This window comes from Triticum dicoccoides, chromosome 1A (assembly GCF_002162155.2).
Source record: "Triticum dicoccoides isolate Atlit2015 ecotype Zavitan chromosome 1A, WEW_v2.0, whole genome shotgun sequence".
NCBI lineage: Eukaryota > Viridiplantae > Streptophyta > Magnoliopsida > Poales > Poaceae > Triticum > Triticum dicoccoides.
The window spans coordinates 322151606-322164715 of NC_041380.1; the positions used below are offsets into that span (position 1 = coordinate 322151606).

The 13110-nt window shown below is 48.5% G+C and overlaps 1 protein-coding gene across 2 annotated transcripts; it reads right to left on the reverse strand.

Annotated features, from left to right (window-relative positions):
• Nucleotides 1-433: 433 nt before the first annotated feature.
• On the reverse strand, nucleotides 434-8968 carry LOC119270903 (F-box/LRR-repeat protein At3g48880-like). 2 transcript variants are annotated; one of them, XM_037552920.1, is made up of 4 exons: nucleotides 8737-8968; nucleotides 5429-5724; nucleotides 1704-2071; nucleotides 434-1315 (listed from the first exon to the last, which is right to left on the reverse strand). In XM_037552920.1, the coding sequence occupies exons 2-4, from the start codon at nucleotides 5576-5578 to the stop codon at nucleotides 706-708; spliced, it is 1128 nt and encodes a 375-aa protein (XP_037408817.1). In that variant the 5' UTR covers nucleotides 5579-5724; nucleotides 8737-8968; the 3' UTR covers nucleotides 434-705. The 2 variants fall into 2 exon arrangements, with proteins under 2 accessions (XP_037408817.1, XP_037408821.1); XM_037552924.1 differs by lacking the exon at nucleotides 5429-5724 and having other exon boundaries at nucleotides 8737-8965.
• Between the last annotated feature and the right edge of the window lie 4142 nt (nucleotides 8969-13110).

Here is a 13110-nt window from a genome sequence, read left to right on the forward strand (position 1 = left end):
ATCAAAGTTTACAAAGTTTTACTTCTCAAAAAAAAAAACTATACGCACGACATTATGAAATAGTTAAGTATATCACACTAATGTTAACACCTTCACTCCCCGCAAAGAAAATGTTGACACCTTCACCGACGTAGCCTCAGACAAGCAGGTAGGAAGATCACGACATGCTACATGACAGCAGAAATATACTTCCTCTTTCCTAAAATAAGTGTCTTAACCTTAGTACAACTTTGTACTAAAGTTAGTACAAAATTGAGACACTTATTTTGGAACGGAGAGAGTGCTCAAACAACAAACAAATTGGAAGAAAATTCTTTTGGAAGAATAAAGGCACCGAAAGAAGTACCAGCTTGTAGATAGCCAACCTGGGTTATTTCCATCACAGCCCACCTGGGCCTGGAAATAGCCTAACCAGTGCATGAAAGAAACACGATGAATCCAAGTCCAATGCAAACATCACTTCAAAGCATATGTTTCTGAGTTTTACATTCTGAACACCACAGATATGCAACAACACCTTCAAACAAGACAGACTATTCATCCATTTACAACATAAGCTATCCACACCACCATGCATGCACATTATTATTGCCATTATTTCTCTAGGGTTACAGCTTACCGATGCTTTGCTATGATTTACGAATGACTGGCTCGTCATCAGCAAGCTTCTAAAATGAGGAGGCAGGTTTATTTCCCGATTAGCATCTAATCCACCGATGTCAGCATCTCACACTGTGCACCAAACAGCCTCCCATAATCTTTCAGATCAAGCGATCTCACCTCATCCCGTCGCCAAAACCAGTCCTCATACCTATACCACCGCAAGATACCTTCATCCAGCATCATTCGCTGGCATGCAACGCATTGTCTGCTTTGGCAGTGGTGGAACTCCCGCAGCCGGGAAGCTCTCTCGAGAGCTTTGTTATCTAGCTCATGAATCACTTGCCTACGCCCATTCGTCGCCATCTCAAACAGCAGGCAGTGGGAAATATTCAGAACCTCAAGATGCTCCAGCGAGTTCAGAACACATTGCAAGGCACCCATTGTCACCTTTGAGCAACGAAGGCTCAAGACTTTCAGCTTTGGAAGGTATGTGGTAACTGCTGAAGCAAATAGGAGATCAAATGAACCCATGATCTTGAGCTCTTTAAAGTTCTTGCAGTTATTGGCTAACCCCTCCATGATATATGGAGGATGACCAATGGTAGGCATAGTCAAGGACTCCAGCTCTTCCCACCTTTCAATAGCTTGGCATATTCCCGCCCTTGAGATGCGGTTCCATGCTGGCATAACCAATCGTTTTAGATGAGGAGATCTGTTAAACAAGGAGTACACAACTATTTACTGTTAGCGTTCCTCAATTTACAATGACACGCCATAAAACTTGAGCATCAAGAGCATTGTCAAGATATGATCAATGATATAAAACCATCCATTCAACTTAAAAAACATTCCTTGGACCTGTTATAGATTCAATGGCTACACAGATATTCTTCAAAACTGGCAGTGCAAGCCATGAAGATTAAAGGCAATAATATTTTAACCCCTCACCAATTTAATGTCTTAAGGTTGCTTTAATTACAAAGCTCATTGGGCACACGAGCTTCGTAATTAAAGCAACCTTTGTGAGATGTAATGCAGATTTAATATAGCGGACTACAGAAACAAAACATAAATAAAACCACGTAGCAAAGACTAGTTACCTTTGTGAGATGTAATGCAGGTGTTCATCTTTCATGTACAGATTGTAATGGAATATCATACAATTAACATTTCCACGGCTAATTGCCATTGCCACCCGTAGTATTTTTGCAAGCCTCTTGTCAGACCTGTCATCAACCCAAATATATGGAGATGCTCTTGTTTGAATGAAGTTGGATTTTAGAAGCCCAAAGTCAAGAGTGCCCCATATAAGTGGATCTGAACAGGCCAAACGCCATAAGCGGCAAACTTGAGATACTGGTGATAGCTCAACCAAGTTTAGCTCCTTAAATATCTTCACGAGAACATCAGTATCCATCTCCTCCCATCTTTTTCCCATCCATTTGCTCTCCCCCATTATTATCAAATCCTGAAAATCAACAAAAACACATCAATTGGTGAAAAGATCTGGCCAGGCTTCTGTCATGTACATGGCACTAATAAAAGCTTGTGCCCAAATATGAGTATCCATGAACACATATGAATGAGTACAGTCGTGATAAAATGAAACAAGTTAGTTCACAAAACGAACAGGAAATTGGCTCAATTACCACATATTCTATTTCTAGGTTCAGTGCAATAACTAGTGAGAAGAAGTATGGTGATCCTCGACATGCAAACAAATATGGTAAGCACTAGGTACAACATGAGCCAATTGTTTTATATTTTATTCGATCACAATGTAGCTCAAGTGTTGAATCCCTTCTAAATCTATGGTATTACAGTTTCTAAAACGATGATAATACAAACAAAAAAGGCGTACCTACAGGCGTGTGTGAGGTTTGAGACTCCGAGTACATTAATTTTTAGTTCTTTATTTATGGATTTTTTTTTCAAACCCGAGGGTCTGGTGGGTTCTAGATGAGTAGGGGAGATTGGGTGGAGTGGGGAGAACTCTTCCAAACCAGAGAGGACTAGTGAGTTCTAGATGGATGAGGGAGATGCGGATGGCATGGGGAGTGAACTCTTCCAAACAGGAGGGGTCTGGTGGGTTCTAGATAGATGAGGGAGATGCGGATGCGTGGCGAGTGAACTCTTCCAAATAGGAGAGGTCTGGTGGGTTCTAGATAGATGAGGGAGATGCGATAGTGTGGGGAGTGAACTCTTCCAAACAGGACAGGTCTGGTGGGTTCTAGATAGATGAGAGAGATTGGGGTGGAGTGGGAAGTGAACTCACCACCACCACCACCATCACCACCTAATTTTTTTTAAGGTAGTACAGATTTCATCTGGTTGTATATTTTTTCCCAAGTTGCCAAATGCAGCCTAAGGATTATTGAGCTAAAACATAAAGTTAAACCAATCTGATCAAAGGATTAATTCTGAGATACTAAGGTGCTAACAACCACGATCAATTGTGTTACTTCCTGGAATGAGGCAACTTCAACCTTCTTCCCAAACTTAACACAGTTTGACTTACAACAAAACTTATGTGCCTCAGATTTTGGGAAGGAGGGAGTTCTTGAACTACTGTAGATTGTTTTTCCACCTTCCGCTTTTTTATTAGGCCTACTTTGTTTTCCTTAGCAGCCTGTTGTTTGTTTTTGGATAACACCATCGTTGATGGCTTTGGCTCTGTAATCTGCGCGCAGAGTTTGTGTGCTCCTTCTAATACAAAATAAATAAATAAATAAATAGAAACAAATCAAACAGAGGCAGCAATGTACGCTCCAGCTAACTTCTAAACTAGGAAGGTAACTATAATAGTTTGTATCAGCTAGTTTTTCATTAATGACAGGAACAGGAATACTGCAGTTCATATGGAAACCTAAAGGTAATGTATGTTGAACCTAACAAAAAAAAGTAAAGTAACTCCACATTCTCTTTCAATGTCACCAACAAAATGTTGTGCTGTTTGTTACTAAGGTATGTACAGTTAGTGGAGCCATGACTTAGTAAGTATCAGAGCTTGACATGATATAAACAATTAAGGTATTCAGCTTATCGCTAGCCTTTTTCCACACCATACTAGCCAGTAAATATGAACCCAAAAGTAAATTCCAACCCATTCATCAAATGAGTTTAAACCAGCAGACTTTATTGTGCATTAGAACAAGTACATGCAGATTAGGAAGAATGGTACATGCAGATTAAGAAGAATGGTATATGCATACCATGCGTGCTTATGAAAGCTGAGTAACAAAGATAGATTTACAAAGAGAGAGTAGCCCACAAGAGATTTCAGCACTTTTAACAGGGGAAATGGGAAATGTGCTACTCCTGCAGCTAAACAACCACCTTAAGAACGTCCACCGAGTAACATTTTACGGTTGCAATAGCTGGAATTAAATAACAAAGCCGAAGGCACAAATTTATGGTAACAGTTGCGATAGCTTACTCAGAAATGTAGTGACTACCGAATAGGAAGGAAATACAACTATAAAACTCTATTTCATCCCCAACAGAGAAGAAATACAACCTAAAAATATCTTCGGAGAGGATAAGGGGTATTTGAAGAAGGCCAAATCTATCACATTCACCACTAATCCACTGATCCTGTAACTGGTACAGGCGCCACAAATGCAATTTTCACTGGGAATGATCCACAACACAAGGGATGAAAATGGAATGGAAACTTTCCGTATTTCCAAGGAAAAATGGAAACGGAGAGGAAATATGAAAACAGAAACGGAAATTTGCAAAATGGAAGTGGAAGTAGAATTTTTTATGCGGAAACGGAAACAAAAACGGAACGGTGTTTTCCAGTGGAATAGGCGTGGAAACGAAACTTCCCGTTTCCGTGAATATGGAATTTCCGTTTTTACCATAGACCTATGGCTGCTTTATAGTCCAACCACCAAACAATACACAATTAACAATGAATAGAATGGATCATTTGAGCCCAACTTCTACTACCACACATGTACTCAGCTTGACCATATACACAATGGTCCAGCACTACTACAATACCACACTAAGTTGCTAACATAATGATATTACTTTGTAGCCATGTTAACAATTCATTAAATTTGTTTGTATTTTGCGTGAATTTCTCTTTGATTCAAAGGTTTTTTAAGTTCCGGTCAACACCCACTTCTGTTTCCGTGTCTGCTTTGTATTCGCTCCGTGTCCGTTTCTGGTAGTATCTGTTTCCGTATTCATTTTCGGGGTTTCTGTATTCGTTTCCGCTTCTGCAAAAATATATGAAAACAAATATGATAGCACTCAGTTCCGTCCGTTTCCGCTCTGACAACACCATGTATACACCTGTTTAACATTCCCTCCCTGGACAAGGTAGCCGCCTAATTTATTTTCTTCAATCAACAGGGGCCGGCCCCGCTCCGGTTCCATTTTCCATAGAAGACGAAATCAGTGACACAGGTTCAGAGTTTTGCACAATTTACTGTAGAGTGGAAAAGGAAAAAACAGAAGAACCTAAAAATGAACGAATAGATCGTGCTTTCCGACGAACACGCACAAAAGATTTCCAGCAGCGCGGCAACAAATGAGAGAAACCAGGCGATGTTTTTCTCACAAATCGCACGAGCACCAAACCAACACGCGAACCGACGTACAGGAGCATGAATCTCGAACGATTCCATGATTTCCATACTCCCAAGGAGCACAATCCATCAGCACCAACCAGCAATTCACGGCTAATCCAGCAACAGTGCAACGCGGAATTTCACGACGGGTTCGGCCCAATTCCCTGCAGTGTGGATTAGGGGGGGGGCGTGAAATCGATCGGGCCTAGGGAAGCCAAGAGGGAGAGAGAGAGGAGTATTACCCGAATGGATCTGGCAGGGGGAGGAGGAAGCCGGGGCGCGACCAGCGCGCCCCCGACCGTGGCTAGCTCAGCAGGAGATCGAGGCCAAACAATGTAGATCTGCGAGGTGCCGTTGTGTCGGGCATGGATCTCGCTCTTCCTCTCGGCCATCCTCAACCAGGTTGAAGAGAAAGAAGGGGGGAGCGGGCACGGGCGTATTGGTGGGCGTTAAATACTGCGTCAGCCTGTGTTTTTGGATAATATCACCGCTGATGGCTTTGGCTCTCTAATCTGTGTGCAGCTTTTGTGTGCTCCTTCTAATACAACAAAAGAAAATCGAAGCAAATCAAACAGAGGCAGCAATGCATGCTATAGCTAACTTCTAAAGTAGGGAGGTAACTATAATAGTTTGTATTCAGCTAACTTTTCATAAAAGACAGGAATGAGAATACATAGTGCAGGTGCAGCTCATATGGAAACCGGAATGTAATGTAGGTTGAACCTAACAAAAGAGTAAAGTAATTCCCCATCCGCTTCAATTGCCGCCAATAAAATGTTGTGCTGTTTGTTACTAAGGTATGTACAGTTAGTGGAGCCGTGACTTAGTAAGTACCAGTGATTTGAGCATTTAAGGTATTCAACTTATCAGCTAGCCTGTTTCCACACCATACTAGCCAGTAAATATGAACCCAGAAGCAAACTCCAACCCATTCATCAAGGGTGTTTAAGGCAAACTCCAACACGACAACCCATTTCGTCCGCTTTGGTCCATTTGGGTCCACGAGACCAAAAACCACGGCCCAACAAGCCGTCGCAAACCTAAATTCTGTTCGCTCGGTGCCCGTCTTAGACGCACTTTTGCCCCAAATTTGGGCCCAATTTGCGTCCACACGGACACGAGACAAACGTGCCGCGCGTCCGGTCGGTGTCTGCCTCGGGCCCGCACGTGGGCCGACCAACCACCACCCACCGGTCCTATTAAATTCCACGCGTGCACTCGGGCCCGCATGTCAGACAACAAAACCAGTCCACACCCATCCTTTTTAATGCTTTCCTCCCCGATCCTCTTCTTCCTCTTGCCCCCCACCCCATCCGCCCAACAACCCAGCCCTAGTCGCCGCCACCATGAGGTTTTGGAAGAATGACCACGAGGCCAGCAGCTCATCGGGGTGACGCCGCCCGGCCAACTTCACCATGGCGCTGCCAGGTGCTGAGCCATGGCCACGCTTTTGCCTATACATGCCGGTGCACCGCTGCCAGTACTTCTGGGAGCATTGCGTGTCAGGTGTCGTGGCCCGACGTGAACCTGCCGCACGGGTGGCACCTCAATCCCGATAGGGTTCCGATGCCGGCGGTGCCGACCTCAGACCACGCGCCGCCGTGCTCAACTCCTGTTCGACCTTTGCCGCGACCCAACATACGCAGTGGATTCACCAAACTGGGACGCATGGTTCACCACCGAGCACGAGGAGCTACGCGGTTATCCTTCGATCATGCACCCAATGCACCATCCACGGGAGGAGGAGGAGAATGCCTACATTGTGGGCCCTCGAGGAGGCGCGGAAGAGGGCCATTGAGGAGTCCGAGCTCAACGAGCTCGCCAGGTGGCCTGGCCTTGCACAGGCGCTGGCCAATTTGGCGGCCGGAATGCAAGCGAACGCGTCCCGACCGCCGCCAGCACCATCCACGCCTGAGCCTGCGCAAACGTGGTTGTGGCCGAGCATGGTGCCAGTGTACGTCTCATGCCCAGCCGTGTGGGTGGGCGCGGCCGACAAGGAGGCCGAGCGATAGGCGGCCGAGCGTGAGATGGAAGCTGGGCGACAGTGCTAGCAGCCTTCCAGCAGGCGTTACCATGGATGGAGGCTCCGGTCTACGTTGACCTAACCATGATCAAAGAGGGCGACGCCGATGCTACCTAGATCTACCGCCCACCACTGGCTGTTTTTATTTAATGTATTTTAGTTTTATTTAATGAAAACTAGACTTGCTACCTTTTTTATTTTTTAAAAATATTCAAAATCTGTCCTTCCGCGAATGCAAATGCGAAATGTGTCCGTCTGCGTTGGGCGCACCTACAGGCCAGCGCACAAAAAACAGACATTAGCGTCTGCCTAGCCGAGGCAAACGGACAAAAGGCAGACAAAATCCGCATCCGTTTGGGTCGCTGCGTTGGAGTTGGAGTTGGCCTAAACCAGCAGACTTTATTGTGCATTAGAACAAATACATTGAGATTAAGATGAAAAGGTACATACATACCATGCATACTTACGAATCCTATATATATAAGCAAAACAAAGATACATTAAAAAGAGAAAGCAGCCCACAAGAGATTTCAGCCCTTTTAACTGGAGAAATGGGAGCGCCATGAAGACTTCCCCTAAAAAAAAGAAACTGGCGAAATGGGAAATGTGCAGCTAAACAACCACCTTAAGAAACCTCCGCTGAGTAACAATTTCCGGTTGCAATAGCTGGAACGAAATAACAAAGCTGAAAGTCCAAATTCATAGTTACAATTGCGATAGCCTACTCAGAATTGTAGTGGAATATGAAGGAAATGCAACTATATAACTCTAGTTCATCCACAATAGAGAAGAAATACAACCTAAAAATCTCTTGAGAGAGAAGGGGTATTTGAAGAAGGTCGAATCTTATCACATTCACCACTAATCCACTGATCCCGTAACTGGCAGAGGTGACGCAAATGCAATTTTCACTGGGGATGATCCATCCTCCCCTTGACAAGGTAGCCGCCCAATTTTTTCTTCAATGGGGCTGGCCTCGCCCCCGTTCCATTTTCCATAGAAAACGAAACCAGTGACACACGGTTCGGAGTTTTGCCGCACAATTTACCATAGAGTGAAACGGGGGAAAACACAAGAACCTAACAATGAACGAATGGATCGTGTTTCCCCACGGATACGCACAAAGAGAATTTCAGCAGCGCAAGGACAAATGAGAGAAACTAGGCGATGTCCATCCCACGAACCGTACGAGCACCAAAACCGACACGCGAACCGACGCAGACAGACAGGAGCATGAATCTCGAACAACTCCATCGTTCCCATACTCTATCTAGGAGCGCAATCCGTCAGCACCAACCGACCACCAGACCCGCGCGAACTCATGGGCGGCGGAGGAATCAACTGTATCCACACCAGTTGCGCGCGCGCAGACATCAGGCAATTCACGGCTAATCCCGCAACGGCGAGAGGCGGACGCGGAGTCCCGCGACGGGTTCGGCCCAATTCCCCGCGACGCGGGCTACGGGGGGCGCGAAATCGATCGGGCCTAGGGAAGGTAAGCCATGAGGGAGGGAGAGAAGTATTTACCCGAATGGATCTCCGGGGGGAGGGGGAGGAGGAAGCCGGGGCGCGACCGGCGCGGCCCCGACGGGCGCTGCCTCGAGAGGAGGAGATCGGGGCCGGGAGCTTGTCCGGCGGCGGCCACCGGCGGCGAGGAGCGGCGGAGGCTGGGTCGGGAACTGCGGGGCGTGGCGGTGTCGGGCATGGGTCTCGCTCTCCTCGGCCTACTCAACCGGGGCGAAGAGAACGAAGCGGAGCGGGCGCGTGCGTATTGCTGGGCGTTAAGTACCGCGTCGGCCTGCCTCAGCCTGGCTGTGGTCGCTGCTGTTCAATTCCCGTGGAACGGAACGGAACGGTTCTGTGATTGTTAAGGCGACGTTCATTGCGTTCCAATGATGCTGGACGTATTGGCTTGATCAGATCGTAGCGCGTTCCCACTCGATCTTGTAATCTGACAGCAGAGCTGGGACGGGTGAGACTCTCCTCTGGACGTGGGAACCGAGCAGAGGGAAAAGGAGCCAGCCCTTTCAGCAGTCCAGCCGACGGTCTCGTCGCCAGCGGAGGCCGGTGGAGCGTGCGGCGAACGCGGCTTTTTCCGGACGCCGATCGCCCGGGCAAGTGGGGGACGAATATGCCTCGATGCCGCTGCCTTTTCTTTCTTCCACGCGGACGGCCGGGGAGGCCGACAAGAGTCTCTCTCTCCCTTCCGTCCCCTCCCCTGCGGTGACCGCCTCAGCTGTCCCTCTCTCTGCGACGTCACCCTGCTGCCGTCTCTCCCTCCCGTCTACTTTTCCGAGATTGATAGATAGATTTTGCCTGCCGGTGGTAAGCTGTTTTTCCTCGCTTCTTTCTCTGCCAGGTATATCTGCTTTTGCGTGATGCGTTCGATGACCTCGCACTGACTTCCTCGGTCATGTACGTATCTTCCTGCGAAGATCTCTCTGCCATGGTGCATCGCCTGACGTCAGAGTCAAACGAAAATGACACGCGAGCATGGCTTTAGGCCAACACGTGCAGTAGTGTTGAAAACCATGTGCACAATTTTTTCTCAAAACTATTTGGACGCTACATCTGCAGCTTTATTAGGTTTTTGTCAAAGTCGTGTTTTGGGGACCAAATCAGTATACCAAGATGGTATTTTTTGTGAAAACGGGGGATTATACATGTTCTCTTCTAAACACCAGATGGAAGGACACCCATGTGATTGTGTCGACTCTATCCCTGCTTTTGCGTGTCAAAGTATGTTACTCCCTACCCTCTTACTTCCATAGTTTTTTTTTTGCGGGGTTTCTTAATTCCATAGTTACTCTTTTAAATTTGCCATCAACGATGATCCATTAGAGCATCTTCAACGGTGGCTTTAAAAAACGCGCGCGGTAAAATGCGATTTTAGCACGCGCGGGACGGTTTCGCGCGCTCCAGCGGAGACGGGAAACTCAGACGTGTGGGAAACAATTGCGAGCGGGGAAAAAGCGGCCGGTCTCGCGTTAGTTTTGGCGCGCGGCGTCCGGCGTGCCTATAGAATGCAGCGCCCGCCACGCGCCCTTCCATCGCTCTCCACCTCGTCACGCGCCCTCTGTCGCTCTCTCCTCGCTCCCTCTGCCGCTTTCTCGCCTCGCCGCCGACGCGCCACCGCCGCGCCGCCGGGGAGCTTCGTGCTACCGCGGCGTCCGCGCGCGCCTGTCTGGCGCCTTCTCCGTCGAGATTCGGTCCGGCGACGTGCGTCTCGGCCTCGGCACCTTCGAGACCGCCCACGAGGCCGCCCTTGCGTACAACGCGGCGGCGTGGCGCCTTCGGCGGCCCTGCCGGGACATGAACTTCCTGGAGGTGCCGACGCGGGAGATGGCACAGGAGTTGGCGCCTCCCCCGCGGCTTCTCACCGACGAGGATCGTCACGAGAACCGAAGGCAGGAGCGTCGTCTTAGCCTCGCCGAGATGGACCAGGAAGCCATGGCACTGTGGCGCCAACGCTTCCTGCGGGACATCATCAACGAGCAACAGTTCTTTGCGCAGAGGAGGATGGAGAGGGAGGAAAGGAGGGTGGAGCGAGCCGCCTATCGCGAGGACCGGCGTACGTGGAAGGCGGCCGCTGAGTTCAACATCGAGCTAGGAGGAGCGTCGTCCTGGGACTCCGAAGACGAGCGGTACCTTGACGCCTTCATTGTGACGTCGGAGGAGGACATGACCGAGGTGGAGTCTGAGTCGGAGGAGGAGGACGAAGAGTAGTTCTTTTATATATCATTTTATCTATCGTAGGAGGAGGCTATGAACTATCTACGCACTATCTATGTATCACTTTTTATCTATCGTTTATTAATCTATCTATGTACTATTTATCTATCATTTTAATCTATCTATCTATTGTTTTTATCTTTCTATGCCTATATGTGTATCGAGTCGTAGTAGAAAAGAGAACGAATGTAGCGCGTTTGCTGGAGTGGCTCGCGCGCGCTCTATTTTGCAGCGGCCGCTGGAGCCAGCGCTCCGCAGCGCGCAAAAACTCGCGTAAAAGGTGCTGTAAACTCTTTTTTGCACGCCGTGCGTTGCGCGCCTGTTGGAGATGCTCTTACATCTGGGTGTTTCCCCCCGTTGTGGTATCCTGGTTACATTTCCAAAATCGATGTTGGGAAAAGAGTTTCCCAGCCCCCTTTTCCAAAACGGATGCAAAAAAAGTTGCCTTGTATATAATTAACTACAGCCAGACGTCCCAAACTCATCTCATACATCCACGCGGGCCGTCCGGTCACTGACCGGTCACGAAATTTTGACCCATCCTGAAATGGGCCTCAAAGGCCCGGGTTGACCGGCACCCGTCGTATCCAGCCAAAATATGGGGCACGTCGGACTGACGCTGGGGTCCCACACGAAAACAGTCCTAAACCCGGCGGTCCGAAACTCGTCTCCTCCATAGGACCAATGTCACCGTGTGGCGCGGCTCCGACGGGCTGCATACTGCCTGGCACGGCTATTTAAGCCAACGGCCAGCACCAAAACCCCCTCTCCACATTTTCCTCCCCCCCCCCGTCCGATGTCGCCACCACTTTCCACTCCTCGTCTGCCAGCACTAGTAGCCAAGCCCCGACGCCACCGGGTGAGGAGCTACCCATTTCTAACGCCGGAGCGCCGGCTGCAGTTCCTTGAGCAAATGCGGGCAAGGCGCAGAGCCCGGATCGCCGTGGGGGCTACCTCCGAATGTAGTGGATCCGGGGGAGGAGTTGGGTTGGAGCAGGAAGAGGAGGATGTGGGGACACCGAGGACACAGATCTGCAGGCGGAGTAACAGGCCATCCTCGATTCCCTCCGCTCAGAGTCAGATGCATAGGCCAAACGCCGTCCTTGGCAGGAGATGGAGGCAGAGCACACCGCAGAGGAGGAGGAGGAGGAAATGCTCGCCTACATGGATGAGGTCGAGGCGGAGGGGGAGGAGCCAGAGCCGTCCTACGCACCCGTCCACCCGCCGCCCGGCACTGACACCGTGGACATCGCCAACAATGAAAATTAGCTATAGTAGTACGTAAGATTTCTTTTGCATGCTTTGTATGGATCTCGGGGTTGAAATATGAGAGAATTGGACGAAGAGTAGCAAATTTGAGGCGTGACCGGTCACTGTCCGCTGATGCGCCCGGTTGCATCCGCAGGCGTTTGAGGGATCGGATTTGCCAAGTCCAACTATAGATGCTCTTACAAGGTCGCCTCAACCATCAACAAGATTACTCTCCCAACAACAATGACCCTAATTTCTTTGCATCCGTGGTACTAAAGCTTCATTTCGTCGATGACCATGTTAAGCAAGATCGTACGGGGGTGCTTTTATGGGAGAAGAAGTGTTTCTCTCCTTCCAAATTGACCAAGAAACAAGCATGGTTAGGGAGGTCATGGCCTTCCTATTGGGGATGCCAAGACCGAAAGAGTTAGCCCATGAATTCTTGATATTGTGCTCATGGTACCATGATGATGTGTCAATGCTTTGAAGTTGCAGTTTGTCTATGACCAAGTTCCAAAGGCGGAGAGTGAACCGCCACTTGAAGAAGAGGTGGTTGCTGGATTCTTGTACCCTCTTGCAAAGTAGGCAAATATCACAATTTGGCCACCCTCGCTTGTCTAGTCTATTAGTGGTCCAAATTCTATCTTGGATTGCCAACCATGAGAAAATTTAACATTTGGCGGTGCCTAAACTTTTCACACAGTATGCTCCATCGGAGAAATAATCTTCCCAAAGAACCGAGCCTTGTACGCAGAAGCCACTGAGTAGTGCTCACTAGTCATGTGCTTCCACACAAAGTCATCTTGGGTGTGCTCATCAAGATGCGCCTCATGGAGAAGCATCCAAAGCATGAAAAATTCATGAATGTGTTGGGTGGAGACAATGGTATAAGGCATGATCATGAAGATCCAAGCATTG